The 24,303-nt window shown below is 37.0% G+C and overlaps 1 protein-coding gene across 1 annotated transcript; it reads right to left on the reverse strand.

Moving 5' to 3' along the window:
• Positions 1–545: 545 nt before the first annotated feature.
• Positions 546–22,421, reverse strand: OSTM1 (osteoclastogenesis associated transmembrane protein 1). The gene is made up of 7 exons (XM_027856134.1): positions 21,936–22,421; positions 15,742–15,856; positions 14,349–14,446; positions 10,564–10,731; positions 9,023–9,188; positions 3,745–3,812; positions 546–2,117 (listed from the first exon to the last, which is right to left on the reverse strand). The coding sequence occupies exons 1-6, from the start codon at positions 22,350–22,352 to the stop codon at positions 3,757–3,759; spliced, it is 1,020 nt and encodes a 339-aa protein (XP_027711935.1). The 5' UTR covers positions 22,353–22,421; the 3' UTR covers positions 546–2,117; positions 3,745–3,756.
• Positions 22,422–24,303: the final 1,882 nt, after the last annotated feature.

Raw genomic sequence — 24,303 nt, forward strand, 5'->3', positions numbered from 1 at the left:
AAATGTATGAAGAAGTGAGGCACAGTACTATGAAGAATCTGAGGAGTGAAAAAACATTTTTAAATGGAGGTGGTAAGAGGAAAGGTGGAGGGAGTTACAGAAGGATCCATGGATGAAATGACTCCTGAATTCAGCCTTGGGGGAAGAGTGAGTCTAGGCATTTAGGAGCTAGAAATGAATACTAAAAAACAACAGAATCTAGATCAAATACAATTTTTGTTGATTCCAGATGCTGATGTTAAAGCACATTTTTCTCCCCTCTATTAAGAGTAAAAGTACATTTCTTCCCTTTCTATGAAGAGTAAACTAAATTTAGTAAACAAAATGCAGAATGTTACATGTTCTATTTTTCACAATCACTATATCAGTTTGGCTTAACTTTTTTTTCCAGGCAAAGTACTATCAGAGAGGAAGTACTGGAAAGAGATTGTTGTGTCAAAACAAAATATATTGATAATTTTTTTTTAAAATAAGACATGATGGCCCATCTAAGTCATTTGTCGCCCCCCCAACCCCAAACCTTACAAATTCTAAGGCAACAGAAATTAGTTAAACATATTTATTAAAGCTAGCATACTAGTTTTAAATAAATCACATTTATGATACAGTATAATTATCTTTTCTAATATGGTGTACATATATTCATAGTAATATTGAGGTTCCTTGACTAATCAATATATATCTGTTTTTAAAAACATACATATGACTGGCAGTGTGGTATAATGAGCAACGGACTGTGTGCCCTTAGGCAAGTCTCTCTATTCCTCTGTGCCTAATTTTTTCATCTGTAAAATGAGGTGGCTGGATCAGTTGATCTCTAAAGTTCATTCCGATTCTTAAATTCTATGACTTGGAGGATAATTTTATTTTGTTATTATAGACACTTGTTGTTATCATACCGTTGTATTTTCTGACATACCGTATCTTTGTATTTTCTGACATATTATTCATCATGTATGATCCCCGGCCTGGAACAGAACTACCAATTTTAATATTACTCCCCAAGTAAAGTGGATTAAAGGATCATAGAATTAGAAGGGTCCTCTGGGGTGATTTAGTCAAACTCTCTCATTGTTTATAGATAAGAAAACTGAAGCCCCAGAGAAATTAAGTGATTTGTCTAAGGTCATACAGGTAATATTTGGTATTTGGCAGAACCAGATATGAACCCAGGACCTCTGTTTACAAATCCAACATTCTTTCAAGCAGTTTTAAGAAGGAAGTATGGTGGAGAATATAAACTGCCTATATGCTATTACAAAAATAATGGTCCTATTAGAAATAACAGTTACTAAACAGAGGGTAAAAATGATCAGATTCAACTACAGTGATATTGCATAATATTTCACAATTTTACATATAATTTTTATTTTTAAATTAAAATGTTACCCAAAAACGTGAATATCTTTTATTTTCAGTTGAAATACAAATACCTAATATTTAAAAGAAGGCTCTGAAAACTCAATAAAGTGCAATGTGAAATTACAACCTGGAAACAGTGGTATTTAAAAAAAAAATCAAAAGCAGTATTGAAATTTCCTTTAGGTAATTTATTTTAAAACCTACCATGTTAATGCAACTTGACATACGTTAGGGGCATATATGTATGTTATGTTTCCAGAACGTAGAGCTATGCAATGATTATGCAATATTTAAATATTTAAACAGGATCATTTCAGAAGTTTGTTCTGATTGCCATTTCTAAAGTCACATGAGTCAGTCAGAAGAAAAATGAAGGCTGCCCTTTCATTTTTAAAGTGCTTATTTACCACATCCAAAAATAATGACTTTCATGACTACTTAGCCGTGAAGCCACTACTTAGAGTATCAAAGCTGTCATTCTCTAACTTTGGACATGTAAACTGGTTTTATTAGCATTAATAAAAGATTGCTTTCAATAGCACTCAATCATATGATTCTTCAAATCAAGATAATGCTATTAGGAACAGCATAGAAGGTGGCAGCTGAACAAATCCAGAAAGTTTAGGAATGGAGGCCAGGAAAGAACAAAAACTTGTTTTCTGTTAAACAGCCAAGAATCAGCCTTCTCTCATATACCGTACAGATAACTCAGACATGGAAACGAAGTCTCTCACTGTTTTACCAAAAATGAATTCCTGCAAAGAAAAATTATCTTCATATTTTCTTAAGTCAAACAACAGCAAAATGAAAAAAGCATTAATTAAGAACCTTAACTCTAAAAACCTGAGAATAGCTGCCAAATGCTGACACTAAGCTATTTTTTAAGTTAAACTAAATATTAGAAAATCGGATTGACTTTTAAAAGAAAGCTTGGTGAGATTTCTATCTTCATTTAACTACATAATATACATTTCACAGAATTATGAAAATTAAAGCATTATATTAATACACTTAATTAACTAATTAATTAATACTTGTTTAAATCATTTAGGTTTGTGCCATCAAGCATTAGTAGTTTAATAATATTAGAATAAATTAAATATTCCCTCTGAGTCACTTATTCTTCTGTTACCTAAAGTGGCTTGGATTTTCCTTGTCCTACTCCCTCCACACTCCCACCCAAATTCTCCCACATCTATCCAGTAGCCTAACACAAAAATTCGATGTAAAGCTACATTTTTAGAATGGTATAATTATGGTTTCATTTGATTTAATGCTGTAATAAAGCAATAAGGTGCCAAGCAGTGAAATTTGATTAAAAGTGCAGCTCCTTTGTTTGCAAAGAACATCTTTTTGCCCTGAATTATTAAAACTTAGGTTACAGTAGTTGAATAATGCCAATTTGTTTTAAAATAAAGACAAAAACATAATGTTAAATACTGTTTTTAAAAAGCATGTAAGAACAAGGCAATTACTATAAATCTTTTCCTAGATTTACATACTAATGTGCCTTCTTTTATAAATTATTGGAAAAGTTTAAAGTAGTTTCAAAAATTACTTTAGTAAAATTAGAAATTTTAGTTAAATACTGTATGCAGATGACCAAGAGATTAGATATATCTTAGTAAATATTGAGCAGTACTACAGTGGAGGTTAATTATAGCTTTTGCTGAATTCCATTTATAGCAAATGTGAAATGGCTGGCACACTCACTCCTCTCAGTGATGTGTTTAATGTTGTTTAACTGAAGGAATTCGTATTCCTTATATTAAAAGGCAGTATATTTCCTTCTCTAAATCTTGGATGCAAATCATTAAGATCAACAAATAAAGTACTTGCTAATTATAAGCCAAATATCTAAATTTCTTTTTTTTTTTAATTTTTTTTATTTAATTTTTTTTTTTTAGGCAATTGGGGTTAAGTGACTTGTCCAGGGTCACACAGCTAGTAAGTGTCAAGTGTCTGGCAAATATCTAAATTTCAAAATTGCTTGTTTTCCTGTTTGAGATATTTACCCTATAACAGGTTAAATAGGATCAATACGCCTTTAAACAAAAACTACTCTTACATTTTGTTACTATACAAAAGCATTGTAAGATAGATAACCATTGCTACACATGGCATATACAAAAATCTTAACCCAAAAAGAGGCCCCAAAATAAGTACAAAAAAAACTATGGGAAGAGTTTAGTCTCATTTTAAAATGAGCTTAAAATCCCCACATAGCCCCACAGTTAAGAATCTGACCTATATTAAGACTTTTAGCTTAATTCATTTAGCAGTCAGTCATAGAACTATTGGTTAAAACGTAGATGGACGTATCTTCTTTCTGCGTAGCTTGCTTCCTCAACCATTTATTCATGGGATATAATTTCAGTTCACCTTTTTTTGGCTTTAGTTTGAATTTTCTTGAATGCTTACGAAGCTGGTACTGGATTTAAGACGCTTAGCTAGATGAATTAAAAAACAAAAGTTTAATTAAAGTCTACTCAATTTGATTAACAAGTTTATGAAAATATCTATATTTTAAGTTGGAATGAGTATATTGTATATTTAAAAATGCATAATGAACCTAATTTCCTCATCTTCCTCAACTTCTAAAAGCATTTAGCTGCAAATGGCTTGCTAGAAGCTAAAAACAAAAGCAAAAAAGTGAATTATGCAGGCATAATTTCTGTGTTCTTGGATCATACAACAAAAGACAGTCATACCAACATCACCAACTACTTTAAAACTTAATAGATCTACTATTTCATTACATGGGTATTTCCTCCATGCAGACTGCCCATCTTTCCAAACCATGTTTCCCTTCACAGTCTCTATGACTTCATTTCTGCTGATAAACTCTCCCCAAAAGTCCACCAAATGTGCAAAGGGTCTTTTCTACATCTCCTAACATTACATATATACTAATCCATCACACAGTCTAAGTACAGTCATCCCTTATTTTCCCTATCTGACTAACCCACCTTCTTTTTTTGATATTATCTCTCTAATGACATCTTTTATGTAACTTTCCTATACATTCTTAAGTGATAATGCTGCAGCCTGTTTACCCCTACCATAACTTTCCATTGATCTTTGAGTGACTGGCAATCCCAATTTCTTGAACTCTGTGGATTTGTACCCATATAATATCACCAGAATAATATTGTTATCAAAAACATTTCTGTTTTAGAAAGAATTTTAGGGTAATTGAAAAGTACTGAGCAATTTCCCCAATACAAACCAGCCTACTCTCTTCCTCCTATTTAATTCTGAACTCATCTCCCTGTCCATCTGCAGTATCTTACCAAGATAGATGCATTAATGGACTAGCTCTGTACAGTTCATCCAACTACATGTTATAGTCTTGACAAAGGTACTCTTCATCCACATGGTTTTTATAATTGGAAAGTTAGGCCAAATTCTTTGAAGTAATTATGGATCTCATTTAGGAAGTTCTGCAATGTTAAGTATTTAATATTATCTATCCAATGCTACCCGCAAACAGGAGCATCTAGAAACCTACCACTGGAAGGAAACCTCTCCTCCATCTGGAATCTGTGTTGATGTCCTCTATGACCACTGTGGCCATGATAAACATCTTTAATGAGCATCTATCTCGTCTGATTGATATTAATAACAAATTAACCAAAGTTTTCTCTAGTGTCAGTCACTATGTACCAGGCACTGTGCCACGTGCTAAGGATACAAAGAAAAGCAAAAGAAAGTCCCAGCTCTCAAGGTACTCACAGTCTAATGGAGAAGGCAATACGCAAACAATTATGTACAAACCAACTATATACTGGATAAACTGGGATTAATCATCAGAAGAAAGACATTCAAATTAAGGCAGATCAGGAAAGGCTTCCTGTAGAAGGTGAAATTTTAGCTGGTACTTGAAGGAAGCCAAGAAAGCCAGAGGGAAGAAACAAGGAAAAAGAGCATTCCAGGGATGGGGGGCAGCCAGTAAAAATGCACAGAGTTGAAAGGAGTTTCTTCTCAGAACAGCAAGGAGTCCAGTCTCACTGGATTGCAGACACAGTATATATGAGGATGCAAAACTTAAGAAGACTGGAAAGTTTGGGGGAGGGAGGGCTTAAAAAGTCAAAGGAATCTTATAAGATGCTAATATATATGTATATGAAATATATATATACATACACACGTTATGTGTGTGTATATATATATATATATATATATATATAAATGATAGACACCTTGTCAAAGGGGTCTATGGCTACATTTTGCTTTATTGAATTGAATGTTTTTTTGTAGTCAACAAACAGTAAGCACAATTGGATCTTATAATCTCTGCATCTTTTAGTCAATGGAATGACTATAAAAACATGATCTATAGTAGAACACCATTTGTGAAAATCTCTTTGTTTGCTTTCTCCTTTCTTGTATTTTTATTAAGGATGCCCTTGACTTATACGTAAATTACTTTAAAAAAAAAGATTTTGCAGAGATAAGAAAATAGGCATATGGTTCAAGAATTACTCAACATCTCAATTTTTTTTAGTAGTAACATGTGATTTTATTTTTCCAAATAAGTATATCTTTCAGATATCTTCAAAAATCAATCCCCCAATGCCCACAAAATCCTGTCATCTCCAGCAAAGAACTAACTTGTTTATATTTAATCTAGTTTGAGGCTTTTCCCATATTTGAGGAGATACAACACTAATATCTAGAAAAGGAAATATACAGCATATTGTGTACTATTATAACAAGAGTTTAAATGGTAATAGTTCCACTGTAATCGATGAAGCAAATTGTTGTAGAAATTGTGGTAGATATTTTCCATTTATCAGCTACCACCCTCTTTTTAATTTCATCCTCAAATGATCTTGAGAATGTCTAGATTAATTGGAACTTGTATTAAGCTTTCTGTAAACTCACTGCTGCTCACAATTTTATGAAGGAATACTACTCATAATCTTTCCCATCCTTCCTTATATAATTTTGTTAATAAATTTATGTTTTAAAACAGGTATGGTCCCTGGTTGGCATATCTCTATAAGAGAAAGAGATCAAATATTTACTGGCTGAGGTGATTTCCAGGCCTTTTTTTTTGCCTCCTTAAAATGGTGATGACTTTTATAAGATCACCGATTTAGAAGCTGAAGGAAACTCAGAAGTCTATCTAGATATTAGTCAAATTCCTATGGGAAATAGTGACAGTCTCTCTTGGTGCTCTTTTCTTTAGGCATTTCCCATTTTTTACACCAATAAATTGCTTAAATAGCTCAGGTTCAAGCTATTCTTTTAATTTCTTACTCTGTCATCTAATTTGGTGTTGATTTTTACCTTTGATAATAAGCCAGTGTTCTGATGGTACATGAACAGCCAATTCAGAAATGACTGCTAGCTATACTGGTTATCAGTCAATTCAATTCTTTTAAGATATGACCAATTTTATTTTTGTGATATTATTTGGTGATTCCCATGTACAGCACCTCCCAACAAGTCCATTCATTTGATATTTTGATTTGAAGACTCTTTTCAAGTTAAATGCATGATGTCTTACCTTAAAAACATGGAAAGAGTGCTTGACTTAGGAATCAGAAAGATTTGGCTTAAAATCCATCTTTGACACTTACTAGCTATGTGACTTAGTGTTTCTATGCTTTAGTTTCCTCATCTATAAAATAGATAATAACTATAATACCTATCTCACAGGATTATTGTAAAGATAAATAAATGTAAAGTGTTTTGCAAATTGTAAAGTACTGTATATAAACTGAATACTCCTAAAGCAAGAGTTCTTAATCTTTTCTGTGTGTTATGGACTCCTCTGGCAGTCTGAGGAAGCCTATAGAACTCTTCTCAGAAAGTTTTTCAATGAAAAAATAAAATACATAGGATTACCAAGGAAACCAATAATATTTTAATAGTTATCAAAATACTAAAAAAACAAGTTTATAGACCTGAGTTAAGAACCCCTGCCCCAGCAAAATTGCCAAACCATGCTGCCTGAAACCTCTTAATTACCACATCTAATGGCCTTTTCTCAACACTCATTCTTCTTGACCTCTATGTAGCCTCTGACACTGTCAATTATCCTCTTCTTGAGAGGTGTTCATGACACTGTTTTCTTCTGGTTCTCCTTTTACCTGTCTGATTGGTCTTTCTCTGGTTCCTCTGTTGGGTCTTCATCCACATCATCCGCGGGGTTTAAATATAATCTCTATGCAGATGATTGTTCTGCCCTAACCTCTCTCCCAACCTTTAGTTTCCCATCTCCAACTGCCTTTTAGAAATCCTGAAATGGATATCCCAGACATCTTAAACTTAACATGTCCAATACTGAACTCATGATCTTCCCACTCCCCAAAATATTCCCCTCTTCCTGATTTCCATATTACTGTTGAGGGCACTGCCACCACTATCCTCAACTCCTCATTCTCACTCACCCTCCTATTTCTGATCAGATGGCAAGTCCTAGCGTTCCTTTGTAACATCCTGTATTTTTTTTTCTTGGTTGTTTGTTTGTTTTTGTGAGGCAATGGGGGTTAAGTGACTTGCCCAGGGTCACACAGCTAGTAAGTATCAAGTGTCTGAGGTTGGATTTGAACTCAGGTCCTCCTGACTCCAAGGCTGGAGCTCTATCCACTGCGCCACCTAGCTGCCCCCTATAACACATTTAATATATGCCCCCTCCTCTCTTCTGACAGTGCAACCACCCTGGTATAGGGCCTCATTCCTAAATAACCTGCAGGTTGGTCTCCCTGCCTCAAGTCTCTCACCCCTCCAATCCATCCTCTACTCAAAGTCAAATTGATCTTCCTAAAATTCAGGTTTGACCACATCCCTTCCCCCTCCCCATTTAATAAACTCCAGTGACTCCCTATTACCTCCAGGATCAAATATAAAATCCTATTTTTAGCATTTAAATCCCTTAACAACTTGGCTCCTTCCTACTTTTGTAGTCTTCTTACTTCCCTTCACACACTCTATGATCCTACCATGCTGGTCTACCTGCTCAACAAGCCACTCTATCTCCCTACTCCAAGCATTTTCCCTGGCTGTCCCCCACATCCAGAACACACTCCCTTCTGATCTCTGTCTCCTGGTTTCCCTTCACATCTCAGCTAAAGTCACACTTCTTGTAAGAAGCCTTTCCAAGCTCTCCTTCTCAATGCCTTACCTCTGAGTTACCTGTGATGTATCCTGTATGTTTCTTGTTTGTACATAATTGTTTGCATGTTGTCTCTTACATTAGACTGTGAGCTCCTTGAGAAGAGGAACCTTTTCTTTTAACTTTCCTTGTATCCTTAGAGCTTAGTACAGTGCCTGGCATGTAGCAGGAATTTAATAAATGCTAGCTGGATTGACTTACTGTACATCCTCATCACCCCCTCCCACTGGAACTCGGGCAGAGTCTACCCCTGGGACCTCTGGCTCTCATATATAAGATTTCACCTTATCTCACCCCAAACCAAACCACCACACCACTTCCCAGACATTTTCAAACCATACCACCACAGATATACTCCCTTTTCCCTCTAGCTTCCTTTCATATATTTTCCCCCATTAAAATATAAGCTCCTGGAGGGCAGGGACAATCTTGCTTGCCTGTATTTGTATTCCCACTGCTTAGCATAATGCCTAGCATATAGTAAACGCTTAATAAATGCTTATCCAATATTCATTCATTCTTAATGCTACTTACGCAGAATGAGTTTTCTTTTCTTTTGCTCCGAGTGAAGAAAGCTACTAAGATAGAAAACTACTGGTAAAAAGAGGATGAACACTGAAACAGCAATTACAGGAACTGTATCACTGCAGGGAACTGAACAGTTGAAAGTTCGACTCCACAGTTTTCGAGTGATATTCATCTGAAATTTTAAAAAATAATAACATGAAACCATAGCAAACATTAACATAAGTCATTCGTGTACTCTTGGAAATTTTTTTTTGTCCTGATCTTAAGATGTTTTGGATTCAGAACATACCTACAACCTAAAAATCTATTGACAGTCAAATAAAATTTAATCTATCAGAGAATTAAAACTTGGCTTCCTTTCAAGTTATTTTATTCACATTCTCACAAAGAAACTTCAATGTCCCAAGTTCAAAATAATGTCCAAAATATCCTACTAGTAGTCATGCCCTTTTAAAGATTTTGGGCTTCAAACTGAGGTAGACAAAACTGGATAATAAGAATACAGCTATTTCCTGGTTGGGGTTGTATTTTTTTTTTTATCACCTTACATTTCACCAATCTAATTATGCAAGGCTCCTAAATAACATCCTCTATGTTCATTTCCCCCATTCTTTGCTATTACATTTCTTACTTCCAGGCACAGATTTTTCAGTTTCAGCTGACATTCACCATAAATTCTGTCAGAAGTCAAAGCTCCATGAAACCAGCTTTGTATTTCTCCCAGGGCCTAGCAGAGTGGTATGCACATAGTAGGTACTCAGATATTTTAATTAATTGATGAAGTAACCCTTTACTAATACACATGCACCATCTAGTGGCAAAATGTAATCAAGTTTTACCATTGTGGGGGGAAAATTATGTTTTTAGTCTGCAAATCACTTAGTTTCATAGAAGGCATTGTGGTTAAAAAAAAATAGGGGCTGTCTCTATTAATTATAAGTATGCTAGAGACTGAAATAAAGCTACATAAAAGTGTTAGTAAAAATCAAAAAGTTACATTCCTAGGTGACACTATTGTGTGATTTCAAAAGAGAAGCAAGAACAGTTGTAAAATTCACTGCCCACAAAAATTCCAGAGAGGAACCAGATTAAAATATAATGGTGAAATGTTTAACAAAATAAATAAAAATAGGATAAAACAGATATGTTAATTTCTAGTTTTCTAAGTCAATATGTGGCCCTGTAGGGACCCATTTCTATTCAAGTTTGATATCACTGACGTAAAGGAAAGAATACTGGGTTCAAGAACAAGCTCTCTCACTGTGGAAATAACTGCAGAGAAGTCACTGAACTTCTCTGGGCACCTTAGTATTCTCATCTGTAAAATGTGGACAATAATGATTTAACTACACTCAGGGGTTTATTGTGAGGAAAGTACTTTATAAATTGTGAGATGAAACACTACATAAACGAACTATTATTCTAGCAACAAGAATTTAAATATGGACAGCACTGTTAACTTTAGACTATAAATAAAAAGCTCAGGGGATGGCAAATCCTATGTCAAAGTCATTTCTATTATAAGACAACAGAATCAAAACACTTACTGCATCTTCCACATCAATGCATAGATGTGTTCCAGGTTCAGCCTTATTCTTGTGTTCATTCTTTTTTTGCAACTCACTATAAAACATACTCAGGGTTTTGTATATTTCCTGGCAATTTTTGCACACTTCTGTGTAATTTCTTTGCTGGAGAAAATTGGTCAAATCTCCCTAAAGAGAGCATACATAATATATATAACACATTTTAAAACTTTAAGCTTCTGTGATTTCACTGGTGTCTCATTCTCTAAACTGACAAAAAACGTGGCTCTTCTATACTTTAGTATGTGGCAGATTGCTGTGGCTGAAAATCCATCACCTTCCAATGAACGTTTTAGTGACAAACCTCTCCAGAATTAGCTAGACTAATTCTTGAACAAAGACAAACAGTTTGTGAGCCAATCCTTGGAAGCTCTCTCAGTTTGGAGTTCATTGCTGGAGTTTCCCTTTAGGAACCCAGAGCCACTTTTATGTCATAATGAGGTGCGGGAATACAATTTTTGCAAAAGACTTCATATAAACATATGTACATACACATATCATATATATAAAGATATCTCATATATACACATACATACACAAGTGTGTATGTGTGTGTGCGTTAAAGAAAAAAATCTTACTGCTTCGAAAGATTTTCCTTATTTCAATAAATTCATTTGGGTTTATTTGTTTACAAGGGTGAAAATATACTATAAGTTAGCAGTTCCCTTTCCAATTAGAGGAAAAAGAATGTAGGTAATGGAAGGCATAAGAAATACTTGTGTTAAGGAACAACTTGAAAACACTTTCCTTGCTACATCCTTTCCCTTCCCTCCCCTCCCTCCACCTGCTATTTGACATGGTTCTTCTTCAGATTCCTAACTACTGCTACTTCTACGTGGTTGAAGAGGAAGATGACAATGGCTTATGCCCTTTCCCTCTACTACCCCAGCTACATACTAGAAAAGGTCCCAGTTGGTACTTTGCACTCAGAGCAAGATGTGGAATGGCAGAGTCACCACAGTCCCTAGTAGGAAGGTAGGCAGAACAACTAGAGTAGCTTTTGTTTTTCTGTTCCACAGGCATAGTAGCAGCCACACTTAGGACACACATGACATGGAACAAAGCAACATAAAAGAAGGATGACTGCCAATCAATGACATCTAATAGAAGTTTCTCATCCTGCACATGAAACAGCGTTAAAAGATGGTGTACTATGACACAGAATAATAAGACTGAGCACATAGAAGTACTATTATCTTGTCCTTACTGATGTAAAACTCTTACTTTAGGTAATGATAACATATACACCAAATTAAGAGGTTTTTGTTCATTTAAATCTTCAGGAAATTAGCAATCACACAACAATCTAGCCCAGGATTTGGTGCTTCATAACCAACCACTGAGCAGAAGACTAAGTTGAATGATATTGTTCTTGAGAAGTAAAAAAAAAAAAAAATGATGACTAAATTATAGGCAATGCGTAATAGAACAAATAATCACAACAGAACAATCAACCTTTCCAAATAACTATGAAAATCAAAGAAAAAGAACTGAAAAGGGAGAAAACCAATTATTTACTAATAAATGTGGCTTTAACAAACTTTCCCATATATATATGTGAACTACAAATGGTGTGTGCTTGTCAAACCACTAGGTAGTATTGCAGCCTCAAAACCATAGGCTGTTATGTATGTATGCTCCATGTATTATCTACAAGTTCATGTTAACGGAGAACTATATGCTCTCCATAGTTACTTTTATCAGTTTTTTTATTTTCCAAAATCAATGACATTTTCTCAGTCTTTATCTATACTTCTTGACATTTCTAAAGAATCTATTACTGTTGACTACCTTCTCCTGGGCATCTTTCCACTCAGCACTTTTGTAACACTGCTATCTTTTGGTTCTTGCCTCACCTGTCTGACACTCCCCAATACTGTTTATTGGATTGCCATCCATATCCTGCCCCATAACTGTGGATATACCCCAAAACTCAGTTCTGGGTCTTCTCTCTTTACATTCTCTAAGAGACCTCATCAACTTCAATGTATTTAATTACTTTCATGGAGATGACTCTTAGGTCTATATATTAAGCCACAGATTCATTTTCTCCTGAGCTACAATCCCATATCATCAACCTCTTTGTGTGTGTGTGTCTGTGTGTGTCTGTGTGTGTGTCTGTATGTCTGTGTGTCTGTGTGTAAGTGTGTACACATCACCAACTTCTTTAGGGAAATTTCAAACTAGGAATCCCATATGCATTTCAAACTCAACTTGCCCAAAACAGAACTCTAACTTTCTCCCAAGTCCATCCTTCTTCCTTCTTTCTCTATTTCTATCAAGGGCACCAACATCCTTCCCATCTTTGAGGTTGACAACCGTAGGGTCATTCTTGACTCCTCAGTCTTCCTCTCCCTAGATATCTAATCATAGAAATTGGAGATAGCATGCAATGTGTAAGTAACAGAGAGCAGGTCAGTACAGCTGGATGGTAGAGTGAAAAGGGGAGTAATATAAACCAAATCCTGGGGTAGTCATGTTATTGCTAATTTCCTGAAGATTTGTATTGTGCCCTCAACAGAAATAGAGAAGTTTAGTAGAGGAGTAAGTTTCAGAAATAGAGAAAATAATGAATTATATTTTAGACTTGTTGAATTTGAGATATCTCTGGGACACCCAGTATGAAATGTCAAATAAGCAGTTGGTGATTTGGACTTGGGGATACAATGTCACCAAACGAAAAAGAGTTGCAATATAAGAGAAGCACACTCACACCTAGAGTGTGGGTCCTAGAGCAAAGAAGAATTGGGAACAGTGTAAGGAAATACCAAAGAGGAGAGAGAATTGAGGAGGAGTGGGTAGTCAGTCAATAGTAACGAATGCTGAAGGTCAAAAAATATAAGGATTTAGAAAAAGCCATCAGGGGCAGCTAGGTGGTACAGTGGATAGAGCACTGGCCCTGGATTCAGGAGGACCTGAGTTCAAATCTGGCCTCAGACACATAACTTACTAGCTGTGTGACCCTGGGCAGGTCACTTAACCTAACAAAAGCAAAAAAAAAAAAAAAGCCATCAGATTTATCAATTAAGAGATCACTGGCAACTCTAGAAAAAATAGTTCCAGGTAAGTGATAAACTAGGAAGCCAGACTGAAAACAGGGATGAGGATTAAGTGTGATGGAAGAAGTGGAGATAGTGAGTGTAGATAGCTTCTTCTAAGAGTTTGGCAAAGAAAGGAAAGACAATAAATAACAACTTGAGGTGAATGACAGGATTTAGTTTTTTAAAGGATGGGACAGAGACACTTGGGCATATTGGAAGGCAAAAGTGAAAGTGCCAACAGAGATATTAAAGATTAGAGAAGATGATTAAGAGGGCAATGTACTGGAAGTTGGGAGGGTATGAGAGCAAGAGCACATGGAGGGGGTGGACCTTGGCCAAGAAAAGGGCTACTTGATTACTAAAGATTTGGAGAAAGGAGGAGAGAGTGGAGGGTTATGTCACAGGATTTGGGGATTAAGAGAAGGGAAAAAAGAGCAAACTAATGGCCTTAATTTTCCCAGTAAAGTAAGAGGTATGATCTTCAACTGGAAGGAGTAGGGGGAAGGAGAGGTACGAGAATCTTAATGAGAGAAGACAGGTTTGAAATAGTTTCTGTGAGGAATGAGATAGGGATAGATCATTCTACTTCCTTCAAGGAATTACCAGAAAATTGCCTAACATATATACACTAAATTAAATATAAGCAACAGGAAATAATACTATGTAGTGGGTTGAATCTTATCCTCAGTAAAAAGTTTAAAATACCTGAAGATTATGCTCAAAGCATGTCAAAGTCTGATTGAATAGATCAAGGAACTTAAATGTGCTGTTTGATAGTTCTTCACTGTTATTCGCTAAACAATCTGGAAAAAAAAGATATTTTATTTTACAAAAATTATTTAGCCAGTTTTTACATGGCTGGTATAGTCTCAATATATTGTGAATTGTTTTATATTAAAGTAACAACTTATTTATCTGATGTCATCAAGGAAATATATTCTACACAATAAGTTTTCTTGGTAACTTTTCCCTTTGAATACCAGCATTTCCTATCTAACCATTTTTTATGGAACTCTTTCTAATATATATTACACACTTCTCTGCCTTCTAAAGAAGAATATTCTAAAGTTTAAACAGTTCTTAAAAACTCAGGGTTATTATGAACATCAATTATTCTACTCTATTATAGAGCTATTCAGGATTATAAGGCTATTTTGCCCCTTTGCAAATGCAAAGTTCTGATTACTACTCAAAACTTTTCTCCTTTCTATGATGTTTCTATTTCTTCCCTATTAGCTGTCACTTTTTTGCTGCTGTCAATGTACCTGCTTCTAGTAACAACTCTACTTCTAATTAGCTAGGAAACCGGATTACTTTTCACATGACTTGAATTTAAAAAGCTAGTTAGAAATATGTCTAAAATAAGAAAAAAAAAGGTTCTTGATAAAGACCTAAGGGGCTCTATTAGTAAAATGTATGACTTTCATGCATGCCATCTAACTGAATTTAATTTTGAATCTTTTGAGTTATCAAGCAGTTTAAAGCAAATTTAACTCCACCCATTTCTTCTCTTGAAAAGTCCTAGAACAAAGCTTTCCTTGTCCCTCACATCCCCAACATCCTAGCCCATTTAATACCCAAACAAGTACTTTGAAAAGTCTATTTATATAACATTTTAAGAATTACATATGTATTTTACAGTAATATTTAATATTTTACACGGTTTTGAAGCACTTTTATATTTAGTTGTATGCTTGCCTTTGGGCAAATCACTCACACTCTCTATGACCTAATACCCTCAACAATAATCAAACGACATCAATAAGCTAGATGATGACTGAGGCGCTGTCCAGCTCTAAAATGCTGATACATGATAATTACCCTTACAACTTGCCTGAAAAGTAGGTAGAATATGATGACATTCTTCTGACAGAGGAGGAAATGGAGGCATAAAGATTTGTCTAAGGTTATTTAACTAGTTTGTGGTAGGACTTGAGCCCAAGTCTCCTGATTCTCCTGACCTATGTTGATTGCACTGAACTATGTCACCAATTATTTAGTACTTAAGTACAAGTCAATTAAGTCAAATAGTTAACTAAAACCTGTTATCTATAATTCAGAATCATGATAACAACATTAAATGGAAATAATTACTTACTTGCACAATTTGCTTCCTTCCACGTTGTATTAAAAAATTCAGAAAGAATCACTACAATTTGCATCCTGTCCGACATCAAGAGATTTTTGGCACAATTATGGCTCTCTGACATATTCTAGAATGGATTAAAAAAAGAAGAGAAGGGGAAATGGAACAACATATTCCTTTGAGATTAAAAAAACACACATGCAATTTTTTAACTTATCTAAATAGAAAATTGGGGCACCACGTCTTACACAAATGATAAACAATTATCATCAATCATTTAATAAAATGGCCAACAATTTCCAAAGTGTTTTTCACTTTAAAAAAGTGGTTTCCTCAAAATCATCCTGTAAAATAGAGTAACGGACTGAAAATATTTCCACCACCATTACAGAGATGAGAAAACTGGCTCAGAGAAGTTGGATGATTTATCCAGGTACAACTCAACTTTTTACCTACTGTCAGATTTGTAGAACCAACAACACATAAGTAGCCATTCAGTGGGAGAGAGGACAATAGAGGTAATAATCAATAGTTTAAGTAAACAGAGAAGGAAAGGAAAAAAAGCATTAAACAATGCATAGGTAACCAAGTAATCTGATTCCATTCAAAGAATGGAAATCAAATACATTAATTCTTTAATCACAGAACTTCAATTCAACAAAGAAAACAATTACAAAAGGATGTTAAATTGTATCACAAGAGTATGAAATTTGAAAGATGAGTGTAAGCAGCACAAAACTGAACAAATCTCAGACAGCAGGGAAATATAAGACTGCTATGGTAACTCAGAATAATGGTCTGTAAGAATGTTTTCTTAAAATGTTTGAAAAACCATAACCAAAAAAACCTACTTACGTACCTTTTATATTTGTATAAGTCTCTCTCATTTTTAATATGGGATGGTCTATACAAAAATAGCATTATTTAAATTGGCAGAGTATTAAGGAGGCTGGTTTTAAAGGGCCATTTTCTATTACATGCTTGCACAGAGTCTTTGCTTCTCAAAAGTATTGTTGCTTCTATATGTCAAAAGCAAAATTTAATTAAAATATGGTGGCTGAGTTATAACAAAAATGACTTTTAAAAAAGGCATTTCTTTTCATCTTCAACACTAAGATCTGCTTTTTGTTCTGTCACATGAACCAGAAGAAAACATGATGCACAGTTTTACCTAAATAGAATGATTTTCAAAGTTTTCCATAGAACATTTTAATAGTAATGGAAACAAATTGTACAAATAGTTATTATACAATTCCCTAAATTTGTTCATGCTTGACTCTATCCTCATCTTAACTCCTATATCACTAAGTACTTAAGATTCTTCCTTAGTAAAACCTGTTATAGGTATGCCTTCCTTTCTACTCCACCACTATGATCCAGAGGCCCTTGCCACTCTTGACTCAGAATTAGTCTCCTAACTGGTCTCCCTGCCCTAATACATTCTACTCACTATCAGTTTAGTCTTCCTAAAATATTGTTTTGCATGGTAACCCCTGCTCAAAAATCTCTGGTATACACATTAGGCAGCCAAGTAAAGTCTATACTCCTTAGTCTTGTACTCAAGGTGCTCTATAATCTAGCCCCTACCTAATGTAATGGAAATACAGGATTTGGAATCAAAGAACCTAAGTCCAATCGTGCATATTACCTGTATGACCTTGGCATCATACCTCTATAATCTTTCTGAGCCTGTTTCTTAATCTTTAAAATACAGCAGTAGTACAGGAATAGATCATTGCTAAAGTCTCTTTCTGGTTCAAACTTTTATATCCTACTATACTTCTCTACATGTTGACAGATGATGTACAGTAGTAAGGGCATTAGACTGGTAATCATAAGATAGCTGTATTCAAATATCTCCCTCCACAAATAGCTAGAGAATCCTGAGTAAGTCAGTTAATTACCCTTTAACAAAATGAGTTTCTTCATCCATAAAAGGATATAATACTACTTGAAGTACTTACCACTTCTTAGGGCTCTTGTAAAGATCAAATGATATCACATATGTGAAGCAAAAATGTTAAAATTCTAGATGTTAGCTATTACTATTATGAATTATCTTCAACCCTAGTCAAATTAGTCTACTCATGTGCCCCAAACATGTCATTTGTATTTCCCTATCTTCACACTTAACATTTCCCCTGCCTGAAATACCATTCCTTCAATCCTTTGCCTCCCTTATCTAAATCCATATTTCCTTTAAGGGAAGTTCAATCTTCTATGAGAAGCCTTCTCTGACTGTCTCAGTCCACAGTTCTTTCTCTGAGGTTACTCGCCCTTGCATGAAATTATTTTTAAGGAAAAACCAGATTTGACTCATATGACCTTTACAATAGTAGCAATCAACAATTATATAACACTTCAAGGTTGGCAATGCACTTAACACATATTTTCTAAATTGATCTTCAAATTCTCTCTGAGGTAGACATTACAGATATTATTATTCCCATTTCTTGTTGTTCCTTACACATGACATTCTGTCTGACATCTCCATATCTTTGCACAGATTATTCCCTATGAATAGAATGCACTGTCCTCACTTCTGCCACTTAAAATCCCTAGGTTCTTTCAAAGCTAGCTTCAAGAGCCATTTCTTACATAAAGCCTTTCTTGATACCCCCAGCTATTAGAATATTTCTCTAAAATTCAAATTGTATTTATTTCCATATACTTCTACATGAACAAGTTGTATACATTCCATCCCCTGGTCAAATATAAGCTTCCCAAAAGCAGGGACGGTTTCGTTTTTCTCTCTATATCCCCAGTGCCCAGTACAGTTCTTGGTATACAGTAGGAGTTTAATAAATGCTTGTCTATTGATTTTATAGATGAGGAAATTAAGGCCCAGAGAGGTAAAATTAGTCATGGTCACATGATTAGTGAGACTGTCAAGTAAGGCTAGACCCAAGTCTCTACTGATTCCAAAACCAGCACTCTTTCCACTAGACAACAATTTTGTCATAATAAAAATCCACTGTAAGGGACAGAGCTGCCTATAGAGACAGAGGTGACAGTGGCTGCCACGGTCCAGGTAAAGCGCTGCAGTAAATTAGGTGCTAGGGCTAGAATGGTATATGAGATGAAAGAAGAAGGGACCTTTAATGACTAGAAGAATGGGAAAGGTGAATGTACATGTGGAGTTGAATGAACTTATTAGGGAAACTGCAAGGATTTGTTCCTCCTCCTTCAACTACTAAGGTATTGGAAGGTTTGTCTGGGACTGAGGGTGGTAAAGACCATAGATGAGGCAAGAGGATATGGGGAAGAAGAGCAGCAAAAAAAGGGTTTTTACTCTAAAACTGAACAACTCAGAAATCAGAAACGGGGATAAGGCAAGAATCTGAGGACTCCAACTAAGGAAGGAGGGTAGACCAAGGCTAACTATTGGGAAGAGAAAAGAAAGGAAAAATATACATAAACTGCACATAAACTGTCAGTTGAATCACTTTAGCTGCATTGATTTTACTTGTGTACATTTCTAAAAACATAATTTACATAGTAAGAATTTTTCTCCTTTTTTTCATAATCTCCTCTATCCTTTATTTAAGAATTCTCCTCCCAGCTATAGTTGTGAAATACCTCCTTCTATTCCCCTCTAATTTAATTATGGTGTGACCTTAAACATTTAACTCAAGAATGCATTTCAAACTTAGCATTATATTATGCCATAAGGTGCTTATCTAAACATATTTTGTGACAAATTACTTCATAGTTTTACCAGAAGTTCTAATTAAATACAGTATCTTTCCTAAAGTAGATTATATTCTTGGGCTTGTGAGTTCGGTTCTTTCTGATTCTTGCTGTTCTTCACACGACATTCCATCCGTCATCTCTGTGCCTTTGCATAGATTGTCCCCTATGAATGGAATTCACTCTGTCCTTACCTTTGCCTCTTAAGAGTTCCTAGTTTCATTCAAAGCTCAGTTCAAGTGTCATTTCCTACATAAGTCTCTTGGACTGATCTACTTATTATCTTAAAAGCAGTACCAGATAATTTTGATAATCACTGCTTCATAAAATTTTGAGGTCGAGAAGTGATTTCTTCCTTGAAAAAATTATTTCACTTGTGATGGTAGACCTTTGGTTTCTCCAAACGAATTTTGTTATGTTGTTCAGTTTTATTAAGTAACCTCTGGGTAGACTGGTAAGTCTACCTACCAGTAGAACCACTTCAATAAACTAAAAGAGTTTCCTCTTAAAAATAATTTCATGGTGACTCTTTTGGTTTTTTTTGGTTTGTTTTTTTTTGTTGTTTGTTTTTTGGTTTTTTTGTGAGGCAATCGGGGTTAAGTGACTTGCCCAAGTTCACACAGCTAGTACGTGTCAAGTGTTTGGTCTAAGGCCAGATTTGAATTCAGGTCCTCCTGACTTCAGGGCCTGTGCTCTATCCACTTCGCCACCTAGCTGCCCCCATGGTAACTCTTTTGGAAAAGCCTTCCAGCAAACAATTTGTCTTTCCTATAGTCACATATGCCCTTTTAACTTAAATCACTGTACACAAAATTACTGTCAAGCAATTCTTAGCTTTTTTGGTTTTTTTGGCTAGGCAATGGGGTTAAGTGACTTGCCCAGGGTCACACAGTTGTAACTATTATGTATCTGAGGCTGAATTTGAACTCAGGTCCTCCTGGATCCAGGGCCAGTGCTCTATCCACAGTGCGCCACCTAGCTGCCCCTCAAGCAATTTAACAATCCAGCTCTGTCCCTTAGTGTATGTGACCTTAGAGGCAGCTAGGTGGCATCGTGGATAGAAAACTGGGCTTGGAAAGGGGAAGACTTGAGTTCAAACTTTGCCTCAGATGCTTATTAACTATGTGACCCTAGGCAAGTCACTTCTGCCTGTCTCATATTTCTCACCCGCAAGATGGAGATAATAGGTTATTGTATGGATAATATGAGAAAATAATACACAAAGCATTTTGTAAACCTCAGAGCACTATATAAATGTTAACTATTATTATGCAAGTCATTCACCCTCTTCAAGTCTCAGTTTCTCATCAGTAAAATGAGGAGGTTGAACTAGATAGTTTCTAAGGTCCCTTCCATCTCTAAATCTATGATCTTATGATCTAAGGGGAAGGAACAGTAATGACTGTCTTGTACCAAGAGCAGACAACAAATTTATTGATCCACACTGCGATTCAGAGCCTACTTCTCTAGACACTGGGGGTTAGAGACATGGTAGCACAGAGGTCTTCTTACCCATTAATTACTCTTCTCCTTGAACTCCACCCATAAAGATCCACCCATACCAGTCAACTTCCTGTTCTGCACACAAAATGTTCTAACTTCCCTCTCTGTGCCTTGGCACTAGCTGTCCCCTCATATCTAGGATGCACAGCCTCTTCCCTTCCCCCTCTCAGAATCCCTGTGAAAGGCCTGTCTAGGTTCTTACTACCCTATCTCTTCCCTTTGAAATTATCCTCCATCTATGCATTCTCACTCTGGGTGTGTATGCTTGTACACATACACAGACCCAATATTTCTCTCTCTCTCCCTCTCTCTCTCTATATATATACATGTATACATATATAAACATATATGTATATACTAGGCACATATACAGAAACAGACAGAAGGGGGAGGAGAGTCTCTGTGTATGTGTCGTACGAGTGTATACACGTACACATATCTTGTATGTTAACAGTTGCTTGCATGTGGTCTCCCCCATCAGAATGTGAGCTGTTTGAAGGCAGGGACCCTATTTTTTGCCTTTCTTTGTATCCCCGGCTGCTTAGGACTGCTTGAACACATTAAGGACTTAATAAATGCTTGTTGCCTGACTCAAGCATCACTTTCTAAATGGAGCCTTTACCAAGCACATACACGCACATACACACATAAATACATACATACACACACACCCCCGAGGCTGATAGTGCACTCCCACCTAATTACCTTATATTCGCCTCATGTATATTATTATGTAGTTATACATATTCTATTCCCCCATTAGAATGTAAGTTCCTTAAGGGCAGGGGGTGTTTTCACTTCGTTCTCTGTATCCCCAGCGTCCGGGACGCAGCAAGTTCTCAATAAATGCTTGTGGACTGGCTGGCTGGGGACCCGGAGAAGAGCAGGGAGATGCCCCTGAGCTTGGCTGGCAAGGATCAGTCCTTTCGGAGGGCCCCAGACCCCGCCCCGCTCCGGGGTCCCAGATGCCTCCCCGCCCCAGCACATCCAGCCAGGGCCTCTCCCCTACCCACCCCGACGGCTTGGCTGATGTTGTCCATCTTGCCGGTGACCTGCTGGAAGAGCGGGAAGCAGCTCTGGCAGAGGCGCACAGGTCGGGCGCTGCGCACCAGGCACCCCGTCAGCTCCGCGCTGCTGTTGGCGAAGTCCAGCAGCAGCTCCCGGCACTCGGGCTCCAGCTCGGGCAGATCAGGGGGCAGCGACAGCGACGGCGGGCCCAGCCCCTGGCCCTGCAGCAGCGACAGGGACAAGTCGTGCGCCTCCAGCACCTGCTGCTCGGACAGCAGGACCAGGCGGCGGCGGAGATCCAGTGCGGGCGTCACTGAGCCCAGGCCGCTGCCGGCGGGGAACAAGTGGCCCTGGCCCAGGCAGAGCCCCGACAGGAGCGCGAGCAACAGCTGCCTCCACAGCAGGGCCCCTTTCGAGCCCATCGCGGGGAAGCCGGAGCACGCGCGGAAGTGGCTGCGGCGGCCCCTCGAGTCCGTCCAAGCTCCCCAAGGCTGGAGACCACTGACGGCGGCGCCACTTCCGGTCCCCGCAGTCCCGGGCTCCCTGGGAGGGTCACGGGGGCGGAGCGCCAGCGCCAAGCCCCGCCCCCCGCGCCTCGACTCCGTTGGTCAAACCAGGAAGCTGCTGGGGCGGGAGAGGGCCTGCGCTTGGATATACGCATGCGCAAGCAAAGGGGCGGGCTCCAGGCTGCAAACAAGTTGTTGAGGAGGCTCGTGGAGGGTGGGGCTGTACCGAGCACAGGCCCCGGGCGAGATCCGACACCTTTTGGTTCTGTCAGACCGCACTTAAGCGAGGGGTGAAACCTAGCAGCTTCGCTTACCAATTGGGCCTCTTAATACCCAAGAACCTGAGAAAGCTCACCTTGGCTGCCGTTATTTCTGGAATATGGGGATGTAAGAGGAAATTACTTCACAGGCAGCAGAAAGAAGGCAAAACAGTAATAATAATAATAATAACAACAACAATAATATCTGGCACTTGCATAGCACTTCATATATCCATCTTCACATTGTTGTGAGGTAGGTGCAGTTATCCTGTTTTTGCAGAAGAGGAAACTGAGGGTCATAGAGATTTATCTAATTGCCCAGACACACCCTGCTGGCAAATGTCTGAATTAAAATTTGAACCCAGGTTTTGATCCTTAAGGCAAGTGCCCTATCTGCACACTTCCCAAGGTGGCACTCCCCCAGGGAGCACAAATAGAGGGTGCTCCTCCAGTGACAAAGTCAACCCTCTACCTTTAGGCAAGTGTGTCTACAGACATATCTTAGCAGGGGTAGGGAACCTGCGGCCTCGAGGCCATATGTGGCTTTCTGGATCCTCAAGTGCGGCCCTTTGACTGAATCCAAGTTTTATAGAACAAATCCTTTCAGGGGGATTTGTTCTGTGAAGTTTGGATTCAGTCAAAGGGTTGCACTTGATTAATCCCCTTAATAAGAATGAAGATAAGAATAAACACTACATTTATCGATTGTTTGCCACCTCACAGGGGCTTAGTTCGTGCAGCCCCAAAACAATTGCAATAGTAACATCCGAGATCACTCATCACAGATCACCACAACAGGTATGATAATAATAATAAAAAAGTCTGAAATATTGTGAGAATTACCAAAATGTGATATGCTGCGTGATATGAGCACAAGCTGTTGGAAAAATGGTGCTCTAGGCAGGGTTGCCACAAACCTTCAGTTTGTAAAACAACAACAAAAACACACAAACAGCACCCCCACACACACACACAATACCTTTGAAATCCAATAAAGTGAAGTACAATAAAAGGTGGTATGCCTATATCTCCCTTAGGTTTGGTTTCCTCATTCAATTCTATTCAATAAGCATTAAGTATTTACTATGTGTCCTGCATCATTATGGGTTCTGGAGATATGTATGTATATGTATGTATATATATACATATATAAACATAAAATATATAAAAATAAAAAATTTCTATGTATGTATATGTATGTATATATATACATATATAAACATAAAATATATAAAAATAAAAAATCTCTACCTTCAAAACGCTTATGTTCTACATTCATCTACAAAAGATTTGTATGAAATAGTCCCTGAGATCTTTCCAGATAAAGAATTCTATGATCTCTTGCAAATGTGAGATAGATATTTGTGTGTGTTTGTATGTGTGTTTTAGGGGCAAGAGAAGTAATTCAAGGATTAAGTAACTACTACATTCCAGGAAATGTACTAAGCCTTTGAGATATTATTTTAAAAAAAAATAAAGTTCCATTTATAGTCTGGTAGGAGGAGACATGTACATAGCTGGGGATTGGAAACTTTTGGTAAAATTGCCTCTACCAACTCAGGTCTGCACCTTTTCTGCAACTTGATCTAAGGTAATTGCCTAAGGCA

Source organism: Vombatus ursinus, unplaced genomic scaffold (assembly GCF_900497805.2).
Source record: "Vombatus ursinus unplaced genomic scaffold, bare-nosed wombat genome assembly UNPS02000582.1, whole genome shotgun sequence".
NCBI lineage: Eukaryota > Metazoa > Chordata > Mammalia > Diprotodontia > Vombatidae > Vombatus > Vombatus ursinus.

Bases quoted from the DNA above. Each gene is read 5' to 3' on its own strand.
- OSTM1 (XM_027856134.1), bottom strand. From the start codon at position 22,352: ATGGGCTCGAAAGGGGCCCTGCTGTGGAGGCAGCTGTTGCTCGCGCTC. The intron at 15,857-21,935 runs GTGGGTAGGGGA...AATCCATTCTAG, and splicing joins ACATCAGCCAAGCCGTCGGG to AATATGTCAGAGAGCCATAA. The intron at 10,732-14,348 runs GTATTTTAAACT...TGCTCTCTTTAG, and splicing joins GCTTTGAGCATAATCTTCAG to GGAGATTTGACCAATTTTCT.